The sequence below is a fragment of the Centropristis striata genome, chromosome 6 (genome assembly GCF_030273125.1).
Source record: "Centropristis striata isolate RG_2023a ecotype Rhode Island chromosome 6, C.striata_1.0, whole genome shotgun sequence".
NCBI classification, from domain to species: Eukaryota; Metazoa; Chordata; class Actinopteri; order Perciformes; family Serranidae; genus Centropristis; species Centropristis striata.
Window position 1 is genome coordinate 39,155,872 of NC_081522.1, and position 26,375 is coordinate 39,182,246.

At 38.5% G+C, this 26,375-nt stretch overlaps 1 protein-coding gene across 1 annotated transcript in view; it reads left to right on the forward strand.

The window, feature by feature from the left end:
* The window catches only part of ppip5k1b (diphosphoinositol pentakisphosphate kinase 1b), a 67,787-nt gene that overhangs the window by 25,406 nt on the left and 16,006 nt on the right, over positions 1-26,375 (forward strand). The window contains exons 15-25 of the mRNA XM_059335051.1: positions 4,229-4,350; positions 6,116-6,298; positions 7,298-7,439; positions 9,264-9,487; positions 11,226-11,353; positions 12,233-12,347; positions 12,513-12,626; positions 13,355-13,471; positions 15,093-15,236; positions 16,462-16,570; positions 22,048-22,197. Coding sequence (XP_059191034.1) covers positions 4,229-4,350; positions 6,116-6,298; positions 7,298-7,439; positions 9,264-9,487; positions 11,226-11,353; positions 12,233-12,347; positions 12,513-12,626; positions 13,355-13,471; positions 15,093-15,236; positions 16,462-16,570; positions 22,048-22,197 — 1,548 coding nt within the window. The remainder of the gene's footprint in view (positions 1-4,228; positions 4,351-6,115; positions 6,299-7,297; positions 7,440-9,263; positions 9,488-11,225; positions 11,354-12,232; positions 12,348-12,512; positions 12,627-13,354; positions 13,472-15,092; positions 15,237-16,461; positions 16,571-22,047; positions 22,198-26,375) is intronic.

A 26,375-nucleotide genomic window follows, 5' to 3' on the forward strand; every position in this document is an offset into this window, starting at 1 on the left:
CATTAAATAAAACAAGGGTGGTCTAATAATTTTTTCCATGATTGTAAACATTCACAAATGCAGAAACATTATCAGAGGAGAATAATTCTTTATAATCAGTCAGGACAGTAAATTATGTCCCCACAGCCCGTCTCAGTCTGTCCTCCAACATGTGTGCCAGCATGCGACTCGGAGGCTAAACGTACACAATGTCAACACACAGCTGACATACAGCAGGTGGAGGTTATTTCAGAGCCGACCAGCAGGATTTTCCAGCTTACCGAAGCCTCCGAGGCTTTTTTTGTACCTCTTGTTATTTGCTTTCATGGATGTTTTCAGAGCTGTTGCCAAAACTCAGAAGGCCCCTAAACAAAACAAGACTCATGTGTTCATAAAGGTCAAAATATAACAATTTTTAGTTTTAGTTTTTAAGCTTTCACACACATCAAACAATCAATTCTGCATCATATTAGTCTCATCAATTTGATATGAATTAACCACATTATTCATTTTATTTGGGGAATGATTTCTGGAAAGAGACATTTCTGTTGACCCGTGAAATGAATTTTGGTTATATTTGAGATAATTCTACGGTGGCCCTGAGAGCTCACAGCACTGCAACTTAAGACAACACATGCAAATACACAAAACACAAGCAAACTGAGAAACATTTTCATCAGTTTGACAACACAAGCGCAGCGTTTAGAAAAGACCACAACACAACAAGTGTTTCCAGAGGACACTTAAAAGTGATGCACACGTCTGGGCACGCTTGATATTATCACATTAAGATAATGATAATTTCACGTTATAACCTTATTTTGTACAGTCTATGGTTATAACGTGAAATGATCACCTTATTTCACGATAATGATATTTTCATGTTATGACGGGATATATTATTATATTATGACGTTAGCCCGCTAACGTCATAATATAATAATATATCCCGTATATATAATAATATATATTATATTATGACGTTTGCTGATATAAATGATTGATACACGTTTCAGCTGGTCTTGCTAGCTCGTTAACGTTAGCATGCGTTAGCATGCATATCAGGGTACATTGGCGTCGGCAATAAACATGTTTGTATACACCCGTAGATTTAGATTTGTATACTTTTAAGAAGAAACAATGGTCACAAAATTACCAAGAAAAGACAAAGAATTACAAAAAAGAAAGACACTAAATTACCAAAAGAAAGACATTAAATGACCAAAATAGACACAGAATTACCAAATAAAGACACAAAATGCCCAAAAAAGACATTAAATAACCAAAAAAGACACAAAATGAACAAAAAAAGACACAAAATTACCAAGAAATATAGCTAACGTTAGCATGCTATCGATCAGCCGCTAACGTTATCAAGCTATGATCGTTATAACGTGAAATTATAATTATCATGAAATAACGTGATAATATCAAGCGTGTCCAGACGTGTGCATCACTTTTAAGTGTCCTCCGGAAACACTTCTGTTGTGTTGTGGTCTTTGCAGCGTTTTCTAAATGCTTCGCTTGTGTTGTTAAAAAGATGTTTTCTCAGTTTGCTTGTGTTTTTGCATGTGTTTCCTTAAGTTTTAGGGCTGTGAGCTCTCAGGTTCGTACAGACCGTAGAATACAGACAGCGGCAACACTCAGTAACTCACAGAAAAAAACCTTGTAGATAAATAAATAGCACTGCAGGTAAGTGAGAAGATATTAAATCTTGGGGTCCGTTTAATGCTTAAAAAGACTACACACAGCACCTGAACCTCAGTCAGCAGACGTAAAGGTTTCTGTCTCTCTGTCTGTTTTCCTTCTGAATGCTTTTTGTTCTTAGTGCATGCAAACAAACTCCCAAACTGCACAGAAAGAAAGAAAAACCACCTGAAGCAGAACAGAGCGTAGCTGCAGCAGCAGTCTGTCCACTTTTTGTTGCTTCTTTTTACTATAAAAGAAGTCTTATTTTCTTTCTCCACCTCCAGTTGTGTCTATTAACTCTGCTCTTCTCTTCTGACCTGCTCTGTGTAAACTACTAGCCGGTAACCGTCGCTCCCTTGGCTGTGAGTCCCCTATTGACTTTGGTAAGAGAGGTTTTTCCTGGACGCCATCGCTCCTCCACGCCTTCCTTCCTTCCTCATCCTGCGCGTTGTGCCGCTCCGCCCACTAACGTGCTCTGATCTCCTCCTCATCATGATTCTGATTCATTTCACCTCTCACCTCGCGACTCGTCCTGTCTGTCGTCGTTGACTTGCTGTGGATTGTTTTGTGTCGTCGTTGAGGTGATCCACCGCAGCAGCAGCTGTTGTTGTTAAAGCAGCAAAAAGTGACTCTAGTTTGGTGTTAAAAGCTGACGCGGATCATCTCACACTAATCCCACTGCAGTTTTTATTTCATGAGTTCCCAGTTTGGGTCCCCAACATGTCCAATTAGGCAGTTTAACCCTCTGAACCCCAACAAGCATTTTCAGAGAGTTTTTTTTTGTTGCTCTTTTCACATTCTCCTCTCGGTGTCCTTCTATTTCTCGGCAATATATGAAATCTGTATAAATCTACCAAAATAAGACACAAAATAACCTAAAAAAGACACAAAATGACCAAAAAAGACACTATATGAGCAAAAATAGACACTAAATGAACAAGAAAAGACAGAATTACCAAAAAAAGACACGGAATGACCAAAAAAATACACTAAATGACCAAGGAAAGACACAAAATGAACCAGAAAAGACACAAAATTACTCAGAAAAGACACAAAATTACCATGAAAGGACAAAGAAATTACCAAAAATGACACTAAATTACCCAAAAAAGACACCAAATGACCAAAAAAGACACAAAATTACCAAGAAAAGACACAAAATTACCAAGAAAAGACAAAGACCAAAGAAGACACTTAATTAACAAAAAAAAAGACACTAAATGACCAAAAAAGACAAAAAATTACCAAAAACTGACAAAATTAGGCATAAATTATCAAAAAGGACACAGAATTAGTTTGCCCTATATCGTAAAGTATTGTCATGTTTCCAGACTCTCCTGTCCTCTCCTCTCAGCTCTGTGTAAACAGCCTCTCCTGTCCTCTCCCCTCTGCTCTGTGTAAACAGCCTCTCCTGTCCTCTCCTCTCTGTGTAAACAGATTCTTAGTGAATATTTGTCACCTTTTGTAACAGAAATGTTCGTAACTGATGATCTGTTCAAGGACCGTCGTAGAGTTCAAACTCTGAGTTTCACAGTAAATAGATTCTTGCAAATGGAAATAGGAGCACCAGAAGGAGAAATATGAACATATTATTTTATGGATCAACTGACAGGTCAGTGAGAATTTCTGTAGGATAAAGCTTGATGAAATATCACTATTTTAAGCTTAGATTTGGTTATTTTTCCTGACAAAAGCATTAAAAAAATCCAACAAATAATTTATATTATTTTCTATGTCCTGGCGATGATAAATGCTGTTTTTTTTTGCCATTTTATAAAAGAAAAGATTCCTGCAGGTTGTGAAGTTCAGAGGGTTAAGAAAAGATACAAAGAAACACAAAGCAACATAAAAAAACAAACATAATAAGGGTTTTAAATAGATTAAAAGTAAACAAAGACAGTATTTCACACAAGTTTGGTCACTTTTTATAACAGAAACTTTAGTAACTGATGAAATGTTCAAGGACCGTAAACACTCAGACAGTAATGTTGTTTTTACAGTTTCTTACCATGATGAACAGTGTTTTTTGCGATTTTTATGAAAGAAACATACATTTTTGTGGTTCAGAGGGTTCATATTGTAACTATAGTGTAACCATTTGTAAACTAAAGAGAATGCATGAAGCATCAGTGTGATTTGATCTGTAGCGTTGCTATGCATCCACCTGCAGCTACATTAATATGTAGCATGATAAACACTCTAATTATTGTTTCTCTCCAACGAGGTAATAATCTAAACTCTGTGATCTCCAGCCGAGCTGCTTCAGTAATCTTTGGGGTTTACTGATCACCTGTTCACTTCACTTTCACTTCATTTTATTTCTGCCTCAAACTAAACAATTCAAAGTTCACATTCAAGTGAAATAAAGCAATTCACGAGACATTTGAACTGAAAGTGACGTTGCACCTGTACAGGTGCTGTGTGTCGCCTGTGTGACGATTTTTAATGAAAATCCTTTTTTTTTGTGGTAATTTTGGGTGAAATCAACACACTGTTTTCCCTGACTGTTTCCTGCAGCAGTCAGTCAGTTAACCAGCTGCTCCGCTCTGTTGACCTGCAGGAGACTACGCCGGGTTCCCAGGCTGCGGCCTGCTGCGCCTGCACAGCACGTACCGCCACGACCTGAAGATCTACGCCTCCGACGAGGGACGCGTGCAGATGACCGCCGCCGCCTTCGCAAAGGTAGCAACGCCCTCTTATCTGCAGAGTTCTCTTTCTGTTAGTGGAGTGGATCGGCTCATATATGGAAGGTTTTGTGCATTTTATGACTAAAGCATGAAAATTCCTCCATGGTTTCTATAGACCAGGAAGTTTAATTTCAGACGTGGAGGCATTTCAGATTTTTACAGTCATAAAATTCCATGTAACATGTCGAAGTCTCTACCTTTTATACCTGGAAAAAAGTGCCCATATACTTGTAGGATACAGAGCCTTTGAGGCTTTAAACCATAGGTCTCCAAGTCGAGGCTCGCGGGCCAATTGCGGCCCTCGTGACGATATTTTGTGGCCCCACCTTGATTTAAGTGAAGTTTTATATGAATGGCACTTTACCGTGTTGTGTGTGGAAGGTCCCTTTAATTCCTTTTTTATATAATTTTGTGTCGTTTTTAGTAATTTGTGTATTTTTTGTTCATTTTGTGTCTTTTTTGGGTCACTTTGTTTCTTTTTTAAGTAATTTATTTTTTTTCTGTAATTTTTGTCTTTTCTGGGTTATTTTGTGTCTTTTTTTAAAGTAATTTTGTGGGGTCTTTTTGGTAATTCAGTGTATTTTTTGGTCATTTTGTGTCTTGTAATTTTGTGTCTTTTTTTGGTCATTTTGATACTGCCTCCAGCGGCCCCCAGGTAATTTGAGTTTGAGACCCCTGCTTTAAACTAAATTGTGTTACAGGGTTACTCATGTTTATATATATTATTGGACATTGCATTTTGGTTTGTTTTGGCATGTTTCGCTGTTGAAATCCTGAACAGAGACACAGAGATGTACCAGTTAAAAACGTCTCGGGGTTAGGAGAGGCTTTTATTTATTTAATTCTGTCTTCGGCTCCAGCTGCTTTCAGACATCTTTCTGAAGAGAAGATGAAAGAAGTCTGGAGAAGAGTGTTACACTCGAAACATATTTTTTTGTGTTCTTCTTTTTTATGCATGTTTTGCTCTGAACACAGCTAAATTTCTCATGAAGATATAATATCTTGCTTGGTTCAGTATTAGTAGTGACTCAAAAGTTGACCTGTAAATAAGGATTATTTCCTCAATCTTGTGATTTTTTTGTTTATAAAATCTCTGAAAGCGAAATGAATAATCTCTCACACCAAAACCCAACGTGATGCTCAGTTTGCTTGTTTTATCCAAACATAAACAGACAGAGAGATTTATAAAATCTTTACAATCAGAAGCTGGAAGAAGCAAATGTTTGATGTCTTGCAGCCACAATTGGGATGCTGCGTAAAATGTAAATAATAATAAAGAATGCATGACATTCAGAATATGTTTATATATTTATTTTAAGTTTATATTTACAATATATTTATAAAAAAGCTTTTTGAGCTTTAGATATATTTGTGCTGTATTCAGTTGACTGTAGGTCACAAAGGATTTTGCTGTTTTTATTTTGGTTTTTGCAACTTCCCAACTTTTTGGCAATTGGGGATGTAAAAACTATGGATGCATAAAATAATACTGGTTATTACACTTTGTTCAGCTGTTATCTTTCACCTCTAAAACATCTTTTCAAATTGTTAAAAGCTGCAGATCCAGAATAAGAAAAAGAAGAACGCCTAAAATGTTAAAGATTCCAAATCTTATGTTTTCTGAGGGAAAATTGTGAAGGAGCCCTGATTGAGCTTTACTACACCCTAAACATGTCAAGTTTCCTCTCAGGGAGGTGGATACAGTAGAAATGCCTCCCAGTGCTTGACTGTGGTCCTGTGGTTGTGTGTGTTGTGTTCAGGGTCTGCTGGCTCTGGAGGGCGAGCTGACTCCGATCCTGGTCCAGATGGTGAAGAGCGCCAACATGAACGGGCTGCTGGACAGCGACAGCGACTCTCTGACCGACTGCCAGCAGAAGGTGAAGGCTCGGCTGCACGAGATCATGCAGAAGGACCAGGAGTTCACCGAGGACGACTATCACAAGGTAAACCTGAGACAATATGCAGAAATATCTTTATCTGATAAAGAGCCTGGTGCAAGGTTTGCACTCGTTCAGTTTAATCAGTTGGACGTGATTCTCAGGTTTCACTCTTTAAATATTTTCCAAAGAACTGTGAAATGTTTCTTATGCAAGTCTGTCTCCATTGTTACTTACTGTGGCATAATACTGCATGAATAAAACAGAAAGGTTTCAATCTGAACCCACTAAAACTACTAGAAGGACTCTGAAAACTAAGAAAACTACATGCAGGCTGCAAAGATGTTTTGTATTTTATTGCTCAGAGCGTTTATTAAACACTCTGACAGCCGTTTGCACTATTTGCATGTAACAAAACGTGACATTGCTGAGAGATTTTGATTTGAGATCTGTTGTTGATTTTCTGATCAATAATCTGTAAAAAATAGTATTTTTGATGTGTGTGCACCCTGTTAATCTTCAGTATTTGCATGAAAACAAAGAGCAGGTGAGAGTTTAATGATCAGAAACTCATTTTTACAATTATTAGGCAGCAAAAAATGCACTTTCTCACAAAACAGTTTGTGTCCGCCCCGTTGATTCAGATCCACCACAAAATTGAATCGGTTCTTTCTCCGCCCATGCTTTGTCTTTCAAACAAGTTTCAAGAAATTCGGGCCTGTAGTTTTAACATTTTCCTGCAGACAAACAAACAATCTACACTGAAAACAAAACCTTCTCGGTGGAAATAATAATAAATGCATTATAAGTGTTGAATGCCTGTTTTTTTCTGCATCTTTTTTTACTTTCTGATCTCTTATTTTCTCATTTCAGCTTCTTTCCAGATCTTTTTAGGGCATCATATAAATCTATTTTCAGACCACTTTATTATAGTAATGTTTGAATATAAAAATCTCCATAGGATCTGAAACTTCTCACTACTCGACTAAAGTCATAAACTGAATTACTAAAATGAAAATATGAAATAATAAATGAATACCTATTTTTTTTCCTGTTGTGTCCCAGCTGGCTCCGACCGGCAGTCCGTCTCTGGTGAACTCCATGAAGGTGATTCAGGGTCCAGTCAAAACCTGCGACAAGGTCTACGCCCTCATCCAGAACCTGAACTCACAGATCCGCAAGAGACTGGAGGACCCAAAGTCTGCAGGTAGAGTCAACCTGTCGAACCTGCTACAGAGGGAAAATATTAATCAGCTGCATTTAACAACAATATAGCAAAATGTTTAATAACATTACATAGAATTTGGATTTTCTCTTCAGTTTCAGAGCGCAGTTTTTTATTTGCTTGCTTTGATTGTTTGTTTGTTTTTACAATGCTGCTGTAAATATCAACAGCTGTACGTGTCCATCTTTTATTATTACATTACTGATAAGAAAAAACTTCTCAACTACTTTGTTAACAGCTAAATATCCAGCATATGGAGCAGCACTCCAGCTAATATTAGCCTTAAGCTGCATTCTACCGAATATTCCAGCAGGGGGCGCTAAATTTGGCTGCAGAAGCATTTGGGTCCATTCATTTCAATTAAAAAATGAGAAAACTTCTCACTTGATTTATTACCTCAGAAATGTTTTTAGGGCAATACTATGGTCTCAATCACTAGTAAAAAATCTTCTTCAAGACAATCTGATGTTAATAGTGTAAATAATGGCCCCATTTAGAAGAAAATAGAAGATAAAGTATCGTATGATTTGGGGCGGGGCTACCTTTGATTGACAGGTCACTAACAAGGCGAGCTGTCATCAGGAGAGAAGCAGAACAATGCGTATCCACGGCAACATGTCAATAAAGTTATATATAACGTTATATAGATAACCCTAACCCTTTGTGAAAAAACAGTGAAAGGGTTAAAAAGTTATGAGACCAAACCGCTAAACGTCCTTTTTTATATCTATATAACTTTATTGACACGTTGCCGTGGATGAAGAAGATTTTTTACTAGTGATTGAGACCATAGTGTGGTCCTAAAAAACATTTCTGAGGTAATAAATCAAGTGAGAAGTTTTCAAATTTTGCATTGAAATTAATGGACAGAATTTTTTTGCAGCCAAACTTGGCACCCCCTGCTGGAATTCTTGGTAGAATGCAGCTTAAGGCACTTCCTGGTTTTGCTTAGACCAGGAGGCTGCCGCCTGGTGTAGCCTCAACATGATTTAAAGCTGCAATTTATGTGTGGAATAGCGTCATAATGCTGCCGTAAAGCCGATATATTTAGTTTAGTTTATAGACTTTTGTTTGCATGAAATAGACAGAAGCAGAAATGTTCAAATGTGTCCACATAGTGAAATATAAAGTATGTTCAGATCAAGGTTATTATAGTTAACGAAAACTAACGAAATAACGAAAACTAGAATTGAAAAAACATTTTCGTTAACTGAAATAAAATAAAAACTAGTGTTTTTTAAAAAAACGATAACTAACTGAAACTGTATTGTGTGGTTACAAAACGAACTAAAACTAACTAAAATTATTGTGAAAATGTCCTTAGTTTTCGTTTTTGTCAACTTTTTTCATTCATAATTCAGTGTATTTATTTGAACATGCAACACATGGTGAATATGTTTACTGAGACTGGGATGTTTACATTAGAAACCGAAATTCAAAACACCCAGAACTGTAAGAGTTAATAACCTTATTGGGGCTGAGATGATAAACCAAAGGAAATAAAGGCAAAATTTATTATGACCACTTTGAATCTGGCACCCAACACATAGCCCATTACAACAAAACTAAAACTAACACTAAAACTAATAAAAACTAAACTAAAACTAAGCATTTTCAAAAAATAAAAACTAAACTAAAACTAGAAAACTGACTCTAAAAACTAACTAAAACTAACTGAATTTGAAAACAAAAATTCACAACGAAATTAAAACTAAAACTAATGAAAAATCCAAAACCATTATAACCTTGGTTCAGATATAATAATCAGTTAAAATGAATATAAATCATGGTGTGTTTGTGGTGCAGACCTGCAGCTGTACCACAGTGAGACTCTGGAGCTGATGCTGCAGCGTTGGTCCAAACTGGAGCGAGACTTCCGCATGAAGAACGGTCGCTACGACATCAGCAAGATCCCCGACATCTACGACTGCATCAAGTACGACACGCAGCACAACTCCACGCTGGGGCTGGAGGAGACGCTGGAGCTGTTCAGGCTGTCCAGAGCTCTGGCCGACATCGTCATCCCGCAGGTCAGACTGAACTACGAAGAGTTCAACACACCCAGGAGATCTTCTCGTTAGCCTAAGCTAACTCTTTCCTCTTCAGGCTCTGTGTGCGTTCACATAAAAGGGGCGTTGGGAGCGTCATTTGACTGAAATACTGGAAAAAAACGATCACTTTCCACCCATTTCTATGAAGAATATGAATTATTATTACGCCGAAAAGCAATATGGCTGCTCTAAATAAGGCACACGATTGATTTTTGGCAGAAAATAACATAATGATAAAGCTGCACACACTGTTACACTGAAAACTGACTTTTTGTTTTTGCTCACTTCAGAAATAAACTCTTTTCATGCCTATTATCTTGGATAAATAGGCTAACAATAGACATTTTCAATTTTCTATTAGCTGTAATACCGTCAGTTTGAAACGAATCGTGATAACGTTATGTTTTAAAGGAATTATACCAGGGGTCTCAAACTCAAATTACCTGGGGGCCGCTGGAGGCAGTATCAAAATGACCAAAAAAAAGACTTAGAAAAGACACAAAATTACCAAAAAAAGACAGAATGACCAAAAAAAGACACATAATTACCTAAAAAGACACAAAATTATTTAAAAAAAGATACAAAATGACCAAATCAAGACACAAAATTACTAAAAAAAGACACAAAATGACAGAAAAAACTAAATTACTTAGAAAAGACACAAAATGACCAAAAAAAGACACAAAATTACTAAAAAAAAAGACACAAAATGACAGAAAAAAACTAAATTACTTAAAAAAGACACAAAATTACTAAAAAAAGACACAAAATTACTAAAAAAAGACACAAAATGACAGAAAAAAACTAAATTACTTAGAAAAGACACAAAATGATCAAAAAAAGACACAGAATGACCAAAAAAAGACACAAAATGACTAAAAAAAGACACAGAATTACCTAAAAAGACACAAAATTATTTTTAAAAAGACACAAAATGACCAAAACAAGACACAAAAGGACAGAAAAAAGACACAAAATTACTTAAAAAAGACACAAAATTGACCAAAAAAAGACACAAAATGACCAAAAAAAGACACATAATTGGCTGATAAGACAGAAAATGATTTAAAAAAAGACACAAAAGGACAGAAAAAAAGTTCCCTCGCTACCCCTCACATCCAGCTTCATAGTACAGGGCTCAGAACGCCTCACTCAGCCCTGCAGGAAACATTTACAGCTGTTTCCAGGCTGAACGCTTTAACTGTGTGCATTTTACATCACTGCTTATTTATTTAGTAATATTGGATTCTCAGTAAGAGAGAGGAAACTAGAGTTATATTATAAACTTAAATCATCTGCAGGAGTCAGAATGTGAATAAACAAACGAGTTGCATTAGAGAACTGAACCATTTTGCAGCATCATGCAGATAATTTCACACTTTTATTGCACTAAGTGGCGCTCATGAAACCTGCTGTTCTTCCCTTTGAGCATCAAATCAAACGTTATTGATCCCTGTGGCAAGATTACAGCAGAAAAGGTGCCAGCAGAGAAAATGAGAATACTCTATAAAGTCTGCCATAAAAAGAGCATAAACAGTGAAACACTGAGTCAGTTGAAGTGATTCTGGAGGATCCACAGCATCAGTTTACATCACAGAATCTCTTTTCTAGGCCTCCGTGCATCAATGTGTCTTATTATCTGCATCGTCCAGCTGAGTTCTGCTGAGATGAGACTGGGAGGAGAAGATCAAAGTGTTTTTCTGTCTCTGTGTCTCAGGAGTACGGCATCACCAAGGCGGAGAAGCTGGACATCGCTCAGGCCTACTGCGTCCCTCTGATGAAGAAGATCCAGCTCGACCTGCAGAGGACTCACGAGGACGAAGCCGTCAACAAGCTGCACCCTCTGTGAGACACACACACACACACACACACACACACACACACACACACGCACATGTTGACATGCAAACACGCACACATATATACAGTATATACATAGAGGATGTGTGTGTGTATGTCTGTCCCTGTCTATGTGTGTGTTTGTGTGTATGTGTGTGTGTGTGTCCCTGTGTGTGTGTGTGTGTGTCTGTCCCTGTCTATGTGTGTATTTGTGTGTGTTTGTGAGTGTGTGTGTGTTTGTGTGTGTGTGTGTGTCCCTGTGTGTGTGTGTGTGATGTATGTATCAGTGTGTGTGTGTGTGTGCGCGCGTGTGTCTGAATCAGTGTGTGTGTGTGTGTGTGTGTGTGTGTGTGTGTATGTGTTTGTGTCTGTGTGTGTGTGTGTGTGTGTGTGTGTGTGTCTGTGTGTGTGTGTCAGTGTGTGTGAGAGAGATGTATGTGTGTGTGTGTGTGTGTGTCTGAATCAGTGTGTGTGTGTTTGTGTGTGTGTCTGTCTGTATCAGTGTGTGTGTGTGTGTGTGTGTGTGTGTCTGAATCAGTGTGTGTGTGTGTGTGTGTGTGTGTGTGCGCGTGTGTCTGAATCAGTGTGTGTGTGTATGTGTTTGTGTCTCTCTGTATGTGTGTGTGTGTGTGTGTGTGTGTGTCTCTCTGTGTGTGTGTGTGTGTGTGTGTGTGTCAGTGTGTGTGAGAGAGATGTATGTGTGTGTGTCTGTATCAGTGTGTGTGTGTGTGTGTGTGTGTGTGTGTGTGTGTGTGTGTCTGAATCAGTGTGTGTGCGTGTGTGTCTATCTGACTCCTCTGCTGGTTTTCTGTCCTCTGGTCTTCTGTCTTCTGTCCGTCCTCTCTATCTGATCCGTCTGTCCTCTACCTGGTCTCTGTTCTGCAGGTATTCTCGTGGCGTGATGTCTCCTGGTCGTCACGTCAGAACTCGTCTCTACTTCACCAGCGAGAGTCACGTCCACTCTCTGCTCAGCGTGTTCCGCTACGGAGGACTGCTGGATGTAGGTCTCCTCTATATCTCTGGATGTTTATGTAGCTGCTGGTTTATCTTCCTGGGGCTACTGATTTTTGATTTTACAGAATAAAAGTAGTTGTTTATTTGTATATATTCTGTTGTGTTATTGTTGTTGTTTGCGTGTGTTTACAGTGTGTTGTGTTTCTTTGAGCACCAGGAGCAGAAGGACCAGCAGTGGAAACAGGCCATGGATTATCTGAGCGCCGTCACTGAACTCAACTACATGACGCAGATCGTCATCATGCTGTACGAAGACAACAACAAGGTCAGAGACGCTCTCCTCCTTATTTATTATATCTATAACAGATATCATCATCTACGTATCTGTTTTATACAGAACAAACCAGTAGAACAAAAGACTTTAAATTATTATTGAAAAAACATCTCTTAAATGGATACATATACTAATTATGAAATTGTTATTAGTAAATGAACTCCATTAAAGATATAGAATAATATGGTTCAGTAGCTATATAGTATTAAATGATATATAACATCTAGCTTTAAGTAATGGATATTACATGTAAAGATGAAATAACATCTCCTAAATGGATATATATGGAAATGATTACTATTAATTTACTATTAAAATTATAGAAATAATATGTTAGTAAGTTATATTAACTACTACATAATGAATATAACTATAGTGTATTAAACTATGTAGGAAATCTATCTTTAAGTAAATTGATATTAAACATAAAGATGTAGAATGTATAAAAGATCCTGATTTTGAAGCTTTGCTATCTTTTATATTCTTGGTTTTATTTTTGTTTTTCTTTATTTTTTGTTTATTTTTCTTCACTATTAACATTGTTAACTCTCTAAGTTTGTTTAATTTAAGTTGTATGTGCTGTATATTATATGTTGGACTCCAGGAAGAATAGCACCAGTTGTGCTGCAGATAATGGGGATCCAAATAAGACAATAAACAATAAACAATACCCGTCTGTGTGTGTGTGTGTGTGTGTGTGTGTGTGTGTGTGTGAGCAGGACCCGTCCTCAGAGGAGCGTTTCCACGTGGAGCTTCACTTCAGCCCCGGAGTTAAAGGCTGCGAGGACGAGGAGAACGTTCCTCTGGGCTTCGGCTTCAGGCCCGCCTCCTCAGAGGTCAGTTACCCTCAGCTTCCACCAGGAGAGACACGCTACATATACAGCAGGAGACTCTAAAAGATTTGGAAAAGACTCCTGGAAAACTCTGGTGTCACAGCTGCTCACATCTAAAGACAAGTGTTTTAAAGCAGGGGTGTCAAACTCAAATACACAATGGGCCAAAATTTAAAACTTGAATAAAATCGCGGGCCAGCATTGAACAAATAAACCTTTTAATATATACCAAACATGTTTTGCTTTGAAATTAAATATGGAACCAGCAACGCTTATAAACATACAATATATAACTAAATAGTGCAGACATGCAAAATCAAATTTCAAATAAAAAACACATCAATGTCATTAATTTATTAAATAAAAATTAAATAAAAATCGTATGCCTCTTTTCTATTTGCATCCTTCTGATTTAAATATCAAAATAAACTTTTTCAACAAGTTAATACATTTAAAAATAAAATAAAAAATAATAAATCTAGTATTAGCGGTAAATGCACCGTATTATACCGGCGGGTCAGCTTTTATAGTACAATAATAATATAATAATTTGATATTGGCTCGCGGGCCAAATAAAATTACACTGCGGGCCAAATTTGGCCCGCGGGCCAGAGTTTGACACCCCTGGTTTAGAGTTTCTAGTCTCTCACTGAGATTTTAGACAGACTGTCAACCTAGCAGGGAAACTATTTACAAGACTACAACTAGATTCTTTTAGCAGTTTTTTTTACCACCATGCTCTTAGTAAAAACTTACAAATGGAGGATAAAATGTGACTGGTGGTGTTGGAAGTGTTGTACTGGGGAGTGCCTTTATTGTCATTAAACAGAGTAACAAGTACTAGGACAACGAAATTTGCCATCAACCCGTCCAAAACGTATAAAACACACATATAATATGATAGAGGTGAACAGGACAGGAAGAGAGAGATGGAAGAAAAGAAATACAGCACAACGTGAGGAGAGGAAAGGAGGAAAAACAATGAATAAACCTCAGCAACATAAGCATAATACACTTCACAACATAGCGGTTGCTATGGAGACAGCCTTACTAGGCCCCAGACAGCAGCAGACAGTCAACAGGTGTCTGTGGGAGGTTAAAAAGTTTTGGGTTTTTTTGTTTGTTGTGGGGAGAAATTGTATGTTTGTCCTGATTTTTTAATCTTTTAACTTTGGATTGCTGCATTTCCTGCCTGCAAAACAAATGTACTATTAAAAAGATATTGACCTTGATTAAATATTGAAGCGATGGGAGTTCTAAATACCCTGATATATAATAATACTGCCAAACACTAGCAGGATGTCCTGGTCATGGATATTTTTTTACACCAGTTATGCAGCATTAACAACTTTTTCATATCAGATGATGATAACTTTGCAGAACAGTCTTTTATGTAATTTATCCTGCTGTATTTGTGTCTAGTTTTATCTAAAAAGGATGAAGGGTTTCTGTTTTCATTGTAAATAACCAACCGTCAGGATTTAACTCATCACTTCTGCTCACATGTGCACAAAGTCTGATGGTGTTACTTTACGACTTTAACAGGTTAAATTGAAGCTTGAGTTGTTTTTGCGTGTGGATAAATCTAAATATAATATCCTTCTCGTTTTTTCTGCCCCATCAGAATCAGGACAAGAAGCCCAACCAGGGCAGTCTGGAGGACCTGTCCCAGCAGGACCAGCTGGACCAGGCCCTGCCGCTCTCTGAGCCCATCAACATCCAGCGCCGCTCCCCCATGATCCGCAACCGCAAGACCGGCTCCATGGAGGTACCAGACCCGGTCTTCTATCTATAAAGATTTTAATGACACGTTCCCTTCACAGTCCATCGAGTCTCAAAGGCCTCTTTCATAGAGCCGTTTCATTTCATTTCGCACATTTACGGCTCCACTATGAACGCGCCCGAAGCGGGATCAAGTAATCCACCAATTTTCCGCCACCAGAGGTCATCTAGTAAAATATGATATGAGATGTACAATACAACACACAAAAACATGTCTAACATGTCCAAAGTCTCTGACGAGCTGATATGCAGCGGTAAACTGTTCCACAGCTAAAGATCCATGGCCTTTAGTTTTTAGCATTCATTTTGCTGGGGCCAATCCGTTTAAAATTTTAAAAACCAAACATCAGGATCTTAAAATCAATTCTGAAACGGACAGGAAGCCAGTGCAGAGAGGCCAGAACTGAGGATATGTGTATGTTGTAAACAAACCGACATCGCTAACTGTGCACAGACGTGTGGTAAACAAACCAGCATGCTAACTTTACACACAGTGTCCAGTTCTTGTTGTAGACAAACCGACATCGCTAACTGTGCACAGAGTGTCAGGTGCGTGCTGTAAACAAACCAGCATGCTAACTGTACACAGTGTCCAGCTCTTGTTGTAAACAAACGGAGATCACTAAGTGAACACCTGCTGCTACAGCACATGCAAACTGTACTGCTACAGAGCTAACTGTTAGCCTGTTAGCACATACACACTGTACTGCTACAGAGCTAACTGTTAGCCTGTTAGCACATACACACTGTACTGCTACAGAGCTAACTGTTAGCCTGTTAGCACATGCAAACTGTACTGCTACAGAGCTAACTGTTAGCCTGTTAGCACATACACACTGTACTGCTACAGAGCTAACTGTTAGCCTGTTAGCACATACACACTGTACTGCTACAGAGCTAACTGTTAGCACTGTGCTACTGTACACCTCGTTCCGTGGCGTCGGACTGCACTATGAAAGGGCAGAAAATCCCTTTGCCTTCATGGGATCACTATGAACTCCTAAAGCCGGCACAGATCTTTCCAGCAGTATATGGGGACATTTGCGGGACCACCGCACTATGAAAGGGGCTTCTTTGTGTCAGGAGTGTTTTATTCTTGGTGTCAGCAGTGTTTTAGAGACTTCAGGTCCCTGATGTCCTGCAGCAGGTGCTCAGTGCTAACCTGTTTTATACAGTCTATGGTGCTAACCCTGGTCTCATGGTCCCCTCAGGTCCTCTCTGAGACCTCCCCCACCCAGTCCTCCAAAGGCTCCACGTCCCACCGCCTCTTCCCCTCCTGTTCACGCCAGTCTCCAGAGATCAAACCAGCCAGCGGCTTAGGTGGGCACCTCCTTAATGTGTGTGTTGTCTGTCTATGTGTGTGTGTGTGTGTGAAAAGAGAGAGAGAGTTGGTCCAACAGTGACCTCCCAACACGTTTTATCTGCAGCTGTCATCACTGATCCTCCTCCTCCATCACAGCCCCGCCCCCTCCTCCTCTCCATATCTCTCTTTATGTTTCCCTTCTCCTCTTTTCTTTCCATCACCTCCTCCTCCTCCTCCCTCCTCCTCTGACGGTCACATAGTTTCACAGCAGCTTAGCTCAGCAGCAGCCAGACAGGATCAGACTCCAGACTATGCAGGAGAGAGTTCAGCTGCAGGGTCTGAGGTGTCACATGTCCACGAGGTGACAGAGTGACGACAGGGAACAGAGTCTGTGTTTCTCAGCTCGCTGCAGGAAATGTGTTCATTTAAAGTCCTCCTCCACTCAAAATAAGTTTTTCTTCTTGTTTTCCTCCAGTTGGATCTTTGAGATTTATTGTGCAGAACAAAGTTTCTGCAGAGTTTAACACCAGAGAGAGGAAGGTGCAAGATAAATTAAAGCTGCAAGCAGCGATGAACTGGCCCGAGCAGAGTGACCTGATGATTATGTGTTTATTATCAAGATAAAAAAAAAACTTTAGATTTAGAAGTGTTAGATAATTTATCTTGTTTTAAGAGTTAATTTATTATTTTAAGTGTTCAACATGCTTATTTCTAGATTTAATAAAAAACTGAAAAAAAGTCAGAAAAACAGGGAAAAAAATACTACGAAAAACTGAAAAAATACTCTGAAAAAAAAATTGAAAAAAAAATTGTCAGAAAAAAATTGTCCTGAAAATAAGAAATGAATTCTTAAAACAAGATAAATTAAAGCTGCAAGCAGCGATGAACTGGCCCGAGCAGAGTGACCTGATGATTATGTGTTTATTACCAAGATTTAAAAAAACTTTAGATTTAGAAGTGTTAGATAATTTGTCTTGTTTTAAGATTTTATTTCTTATTTTAAGTGTTCAACATGCTTATTTCTAGATTTATTAAAAAACAGAAAAAAGTCAGAAAAACAGGGAAAAAAATACTACGAAAAACTGAAAAAATACTCTGAAAAACAAATTGAAAAAAAAATTGTCAGAAAAAAATTGTCCTGAAAATAAGAAATGAATTCTTAAAACAAGATAAATTAAAGCTGCAAGCAGCAATGAACTGGCCCGAGCAGAGTGACCTGATAATTATTTGTTTATTACCAAGATTTAAAAAAACTTTAAGTTTTCAATATGCTTATTTCTAGATTTAATAAAAAACAGAAAAAAATAGTCAGAAAAAAAGAAAAAAGTCAGAAAAACAGGGAAAAACATACTACAAAAAACAGAAAAAAAATTACTACAAAAAACAGGAAAAAAAATTACTACGAAAAACAGGGGAAAAAATTACTACGAAAAACTGAAAAAAATAGTCAGAAAAACGGAAAAAAATTACTACAAAAAACTGAAAAAATACTCTGAAAAACTGAAAAAAAATTGTCTGAAAAACAGAAAAAAAATTTCCTTAAAATGTGTTCAACATGCTTATTTATAGATTTAATCATCTTTATTTAAGAAATCTTCTCAAGTGAAATTATCTGTCCATGCTGCAAGATCATTTCCCTCAGATTATATTTTTCAGTGTGAACAGGAGTGGAGCCAGAACAGTGCCTTGTGGAGCCCCTGTGCTGTTCTTTTTAAGAACCTCTCAGTGTTTATTGACCCTTCTCTGTAATAAAAGGACCCCTGAAGGACGATCGGTCTGTTTGCTGTGTTTAACACTTTAACACTCTCAGCAGCATGAAGCCTGGACACTAATCACGAGACGGAGAGCCGGGTCACTTTGTGGAAACAATTCACGTCACGTGTTTCACTGCGAGGCTCAAACCTGCAGATCTCTCTGCTGCATTAACCCTCCGAACCCCAACAACCTCTAAACATCCTCCAACATATAAACTATTAAAGTCCTGCAGCTCTAAATCAGCACAATAGGAACAACTCCAACATGTCTTTGTGCAGAATAACACAGTTAGAACGACAGAAATCAGAGAAAAAGTTGAATTTCTCTGATAATTTTTTTTAATTTGTAATAAAATTGAATTTATATATAAACACTTTTCCAAGTGCCCATTGGGGTCACAAGTGTCACCAAAAATATGTAAAATAACCAAAAAAAACCCCACAAATTGAACAAAAAAAGACATAAAATCACCTAAAAAGACACAAAATCACCAAAGAAAACTTAAACTCAATATATAAAATCCCTATAAATCTATAAGTGCTGCAGATCTATAGAATTAGCAATAATCATGGCTAGAAGTAGGAAAAACTCAAATAATCTTTGTGCAGAATACAGTTATGATTGGACTTATAGATTTATGGAGATTTAATATATAGATTTTACGTCTCTTTTATCTCTCTTTTACGTCAGTTTATTTATTTTTGGGTCATTTTTCTTTCACTTGTGGGCACTTGGAAAAGTTGTATACATAAATTCCATTTAATTGCATTTTTTCAGTAATACTTTATCAGAAAAATTCAACTTTTTTTCTGGTTTCTGTCATTCTAACTGTGTTATTCTGCACAAAGAGAGTTGTTTGAGTTGTTCTAATTGTGCTAATTCAACAGAGCTGCAGGACTTATAGATTTGTGGAGATTTAATATATTGATTTTACGTCTCTTTTTTCGTTTTGGGTAATTTTTCATCTTTTTTGGGTAATTTTTCATCTTTTTAGGGTAATTTTTCATCTTTTTTGGTCAATCTATGTCTTTTTTCGTGATTTTGTATCTTTTTTTTGCACAAAGACAAGTGAGTTGTTCACACTTCGAGCCTAGTTCCATCTACTGTGTTTTTTACAGTTTATAATATATTATAATAATAGTTTAATTAAATGCGTATGTGGCAGCGAGGACGGAAGAAACTCTCAGATGCAATCAAGTGTAATCATAAACATAATGATGCAGCAGAAGAGCTGCGGTATGAGGTATTAAAGAGCAGCGTGGGATCGTCTCGTCTTCTTCCTGTCACTCAGCGCTCAATTATCCCACGTCTGAACGCCGCCGCCGCTTCTCTGTTCACGCCACTTCAAAGCAGCCGCCCGAAGCCTCGGGGTCATCTCTGACTGGAGCCTGACAGCTTGATATGCAGAGTCAGTGAAGGCAACACCAGCAGACTGATCCTGGGTCAGTGAAGGCAGCAGCAGCAGACTGATCCTGGGTCAGTGAAGGCAGCAGCAGCAGACTGATCCTGGGTCAGTGAAGGCATCACCAGCAGACTGAACCTGGGTCAGTGAAGGCAACACCAGCAGACTGATCCTGGGTCAGTGAAGGCATCACCAGCAGACTGATCCTGGGTCAGTGAAGGCATCACCAGCAGACTGATCCTGGGTCAGTGAAGGCATCACCAGCAGACTGATCCTGGGTCAGTGAAGGCATCACCTGCAGACTGATCCTGGGTCAGTGAAGGCATCACCAGCAGACTGATCCTGGGTCAGTGAAGGCAACACCAGCAGACTGATCCTGGGTCAGTGAATGCAGCAACACCAGCAGACTGATCCTGGGTCAGTGAATGCATCAGACTGATCCTGGGTCAGTGAATGCATCAGACTGATCCTGGGTCAGTGAATGCATCAGACTGATGCAGGGTCAGTGAATGCATCACCAGCAGCAGCAGGTGTCAGTGTGACCTCCAGCTGCTCATTCCTTCATTCTGCTTTTAGAACAAAGAGACGACTCACAAATACCTTTATTTCTGTTTATGCAGCTCTGAAGATAATATTTCCGTGTCTGTCTCTGTGTGTCCCTGTGTCCCTGTGTCCCTGTGTGTGTGTCCCTGTGTGTGTGTGTATATGTGGTCTGTAACCTCTGAATGTATTGTCTATTATATCTTCTTCGTTGGTGTCAGCTGAAACAATCCGTCTGCTCCTCACGACTCGCTGCTCTCTGAACAAAACACACGTGTTCTGTTTCCACATGTTCTCCGCCGTGTTTACACACACACACACACACACACACACACACACACACACACACACACACATGCACACACACATGCACAGGTCCTATAGATGTGGTTGGTGTTGTGTAAACCTTGCAGCATGTCAAACTGTCCATGAAACAGTGTATCTTAAAGGGGACTTACTTGTTATTATTATTATTATTATTATTATTAATGTTATTATTAATAATGTTATTATTATTATTATAATTATTATTATGCTTTCACATTATTTTCAGCCAAGTATATATTTATGAACAAATGTTCATATTCAGTTTGGCCAGTGGTGGCATGTAACCAAGTACTGTACTTAAGTACAATTTTGAGGTACTTGTACTTTACTTGAGTATTCAAATTCTATGTAACTTTATACTTTTACTTCACTACTTTTAGAGGTAAATATTGAACTTTTTACTCTACTACCTTTATCTGACAGATTTAGTTACTTTACAGGTTGAGATTTAACATTAAACATGGTCAGTTTAAAGTGACTAGCTATTTTTATCAATTAAACCACATAACAGTATATTTAGTAGTCAAAATGATCCATATGTTTAGAAAATGAATATAAATGTATCAATAATAAATCATGTTCTATTGAAACTCAAACATCAACACTAATAATGACAGATTCTCCCTCAGTGTGTTCAATAATAAATAATAAGCACGATGTGTGAAAATAACCACAACTCACCCTGCACACCTCCTCCTCCTCCTCCTCCACTTCCTCCCTCCTCCACCTCCTCCACCTCCTCCTCCTCCTCCTCTTCCTCCCTCCTCCACCTCCTCTTCCTCCTCCTCCTCTTCCTCCTCCTCTCTCCCTCTCTCTTCTCCTCCTTCTCCTCCTCTTCTTCTTTTTCCTTCTGTCTCCTCCTCTGCTCCAACCCTCCCCCCCTTCCTCTCTCCTCTTCCTCCTCCCTCCTCTTCTTCCTCCCACCACCTCTTCCTACCTCCTCCTCCTCTTTCCTCTTTCCTTTCTATTGCTTCTCCTCCCCCTCTCCCCCTCCTCCTCCTCCCCCCTCCTCTTCCTCTTCCTCCTCCTTCCTCTTCCTCCCTCATCCCCCTCCTCCTCCTCTTCCTCATCTTTCTCCTCTTCCTCTTTCTCTTCTTCTTTCCTCCTCCTCTTTCCTCTCTACTCCTCCTCCCCCTCCTCCGTCTTCCCCTTCCTCTTCCTCCTCCTCGCCCTCCTCTCCTCCTCCACCTCCTCCTCCTTCTCTCTCTTCTCCTCCTCCTCTTCTACTTTTTCTTCTTCTTCCCCCCCCCTCCTCCTCTCCCTCATCCTCGCCCTCCTCCTCCTCTTCTCCTCCACCTCCTCCCTCTTCCCCTTCCTCTTCCTCCTCCTCCTCTTCCCCCCTCCTCCTCCTTCTCCTCCTCCCCCTCCTCCTCTTCTACTTTTTCTTCTTCTCCCCCCCCCCCCCCCCCCTCCTCCTCCTCCTCCTCCTCCCTCCCCCCCTCCTCCTCCTCCTCCTGCTCCTCCTTACAGGCTCCCTGTGCTCTGGCCTCTTCAGTGCCTCGGCCCTCGGTGTTTCCTGTAGCGCTCCGAACCTGCGTGACTACGTCCGCACGCATCACCACCTGCACCGAAAGCCTCCTCTGTCCCCCGGCAGCCTGCCCTGCAAGATAGGCATGTTTGGTACGTTCACGGTGCACCTCCTCCTCTCCTCCTGCACACCGCGGGTTCTCCTCCTCTGTCTCCTCCCTGAGAAACTCTTCTGACTTCACAGAAAATCTTCTTTTTTTTTTCTTCCGACTCTTTTTTTCTTCTTTCAAAACTTCTTCAATACTTTTTCTTTTTTGGGACAATCAGTATTGTCACTTTTTTGTGTCTCTTTTCTTTTGCTCCTTTTCTTCTGGAAACAAACCAGCAGTTTCAGCCTGTTGCATCACATTTGTTGGGTTGATTGAGGTGCAGCGTGCATGCAGCCTGCAGGAATCACTGATCTCATATCAGCAGATATCAGCATGTCCACTCACTGATTGCTCCACTCTCAATGTGTTGAAGTAATAATAATAATCTCTCTGTGCATGTTGTTTTGCAGTTCAGACCGTATCCTCTTTCAGGGAATTTAATTTCATAATCCACAGCAAAGTAGTTTTTGTGTCTGGGAGCCAGAAGTCTGGCCTTTTCTCTTTTTTTCTTTAATCACAGTTCACAGTAATCCTTACATTAAGAAACTCAGCCTGTTATTTGGAACAGAGATATTTCCAAGACCTCAATAATCCACCTTAAAATAATCCACCTTTAAATAATAATCCCCCACTGCCTTAGTCTCCTGCTGGTCACGGTCAAAATCAATCAAAATCAAATAGTCTTTATTGTCATTATATAGTTCACTATACAACAAAATTGAAAGTGCCACTGCATAAGGTGCATAGTTATGACAATCATAACACAAAACAACATGAGTAAAAACATTTTTAAAAAACACCGAGCTAAACAAGGACAAAAACAAGAACAAGGACATGTGATGTAATAAATAAGTATAAAAATAAATAAATGGCTACTTAAAATGCTATAATTTATACATGAGGTAAATTGAGTGTTTTGCACATATCAATTGTATTGCACATGTCCGTTTTATTGCACCTTTTTATTGATAATTGGAACAGAGATATTTTCAAGACCCAATAATCCACTTTAAAATAATCCACCTTTAAATAATAATCCCCCGCTGCCTCTGTCTCTGCTGGTGACGGTGAGTAACAGTGTTGGGAAATATTATGAGGAAACCCTTTAAAATTAAATTATCTGACTCCAACAGTAAATCCTCACCTATTTCTCTGCTCCGATCGTTTGATGGGAATGATGAGCAGGAGACGTCAGAGTTCTCAGTTTAACTTTATTATAATACGTCAAGAAATGTGCAGTTACAGAGTCTCTGGGTTCAAACTACTCGTCCCTGACATGACATAGGTCGAGTCAGTTCATGAAGGCTGGACCAGTCTACTGTCCCTGAACCCGTTTTTATAATCCTAACAGAGGTTTAATAAAAAATGTAGGTTGAACTCTCCAGAAGCTGCTTCCTTTCAATCCGTTGATTTGTCAGTTTATTGCATACGAGGACACGTTATTAATCTATAAATGCACAGAGAGGTAACATTCACAGAGAGTGACCCACGTCCATAGAGACCGACATCAGAGACAGAATAACAGATGATTCTAACAGCCACCAGGCAACCTGGTCTCACAGAAATCCGTGAAATAGCCACAGATTTCGCTTAACTCAAAATCCGTGGAATAGCCATGGATTCGCTCAAATTTCCCCGTGAAACTGACACGGATTTCGCTACAATGCAAGTTAATGACGGTCATATCCCGTGGCTATTCCAACATACAAAGTGATTATGTACATTCACTGAGTGAATATTTAGAAAATAAAACATATATTTCTCGCTAGAAATGTGATCAAAATCCATTTTTATGCAGAAACTAAGTCAAAATATTGATTTTTCACTAAAAATGAGAGAACTGTCCGCCATGTTTTTTGTTCTGACCGCCGAGACCTTGAAAGTCACGTGACTTGGAACAAACCAATAGGAACAAATATCCATGGAATAGCCACGGGATATGACTGTCATTAACTTGCATTGTAGCGAAATCCGTGTCAGTTTCACGGAAATTTGAGCGATTCCGTGGCTATTCCACGGATTTTGAGTTAAGCGAAATCCGTGGCTATTTCACAGATTTTCTGTGAGACCAGGTTGCACCAGGGCTCCTTACAGACGCTTTATTACCACAAACATCTGGAGCAGATTTCATTCTCATGGTCAAAAACTGTTTGAGTTTCCAAACATGAATGTGTTCGATCCTCAGGTGGAGTCAGCAGCAGAGACTTACAGCCACATCTCAAAACATTACAATATCATGAAAAAGTTCAGGCAGACAGATATAGATTTATTCATCACCAAAGGGAAATTCAGTTGTCACAGAAGTCTGGTATTTAAGTAGAATACAATACAATAGAATAAAATACTGAGGTAGAATAAATAAAAACAACAATAAAAAAAAACACAGAATAGAACAAGGGACATTTAAGAAGTTAAAAAGAAGATCAGTTGGTAGGTACAGTGGCAAAATATATATATGTAATAATAGGGCCAGTAAAATAATAGTAGTATATCACAGTATATAGTAATACTAATATTAGTAGTAGTAGTAGTAGTAATAAGAACATAGCAATGTGTCATATATTTAGCCTGTGCAGGGTGTGCATACATAATAACATAATATATAATATGTAAACATAGGCATTATATATGCATAGAAATACTTGACTATAAAAGACATACATACAATAGATAAAATACTAAGAGTATAAGAATATGTAAATAAGCAGAATGTGCAAAAGGACAAGAATATTGTATAAATATGATATATAATATCACTATGAATATTATTAACACATATCACATGTGATAATGTTGAACTTTTTCATGATATTCTAATGTTTTTAGATGTACCTGTAGCTGTGGCTGCAGAGGGTTTCTGTCCCTCTGCAGGTTTTTACCAGCTGAGCTGCTCAGTTTGTCCACCAGGTGTCACTGTGCAGCAGACAGACAGACAGACAGACAGACAGACAGACAGACAGACAGACAGACAGACAGACAGACAGACAGACAGACAGACAGACAGACAGACAGACAGACAGACAGACAGACAGACCCGTCTCTCTCTCTCAGTTACATCATGTTTAGTTAGTGTGTCTGAGCGACAGGTGAGGGTTCAGACTGACGTCAGCAGCTCGTTGAGAGTCGCTCCAGGACAACGTGTTCTTCTTTTTAACAGGAAATGTGAAAAGGAAGAACACTTGATTGAATTGAGGCCTTAAAAGGAGCGTCAGTGTGGAGGTGAGAGCTCTTCACAGAGACCTTTAGGTCCTAAAACTCCCCCACAGACCCTCAGCAGCTCCTCTAACAGCCTCTAATTGATCGCTGTAAGACTGGCTGGCTGTTATTTAACACTTTTAACCCTCCTGGGCTCCTTTTTTGACACCAAAATCATTTTCTACACACCATTAATAAAGGTTAACTTTCATAGAATTGCTTGAAATTTTCAGCATATGTGCCCCTCTGCATCCTTTATAGATAATATAAATTTCAACTTTCTTCATACATTTTAACGTGTTTAAAAACCAACAATTTGATATTTAATTTTCATATTATCTTCATTATTATTGGTAAATTTTAGTCAAATATATAAAAGTAGGCCTCATTTCAAGAGAACAAAAAGTAATAAAACCTGAATATTTTTTTCAATAGTTATAGTGAAATTATAATTACTTGATAGGAATGCACAGAGTAGGTTATGTCAACTTTTAGTGAAACTTATGTTAAATGATCCAATAAAATACCCCAAAACAATTATTTATCATCCAGTTTGTTTCGTACATCTTGGTGACCTTGGTAGGCTTCATTAAAAGATTATTTGATATTTTTTGTGTGCTTTTTGACAGCATACTGATCTTTTTAAATTTTTAAAAAATGGTAAAATGAACCTCAAGAGGATTATATAAATAAATAAAAGGTTGTTATGTTATCTGTTTTATTTTATTATTAACTATAGAAACATCTATGGTGTTACCGGCCAATTTTTACCCGTATTTATTTCACTAAATATTGTTTATAATCTTATACTCTAAATGAAACAACACAAACGGTATCGTTTATTTTCTGTTTTCCTATGGAGAGGCTAGAGTGGATGACATCATAGCTAGAGTGTAGAGGGAGAGAAAAAAGTGTCAAAAAATAAATTTGGAAACTGCGCTTGAGGCCGCAGATACCACTCTACAGAGATAATTTATACATAGAAAC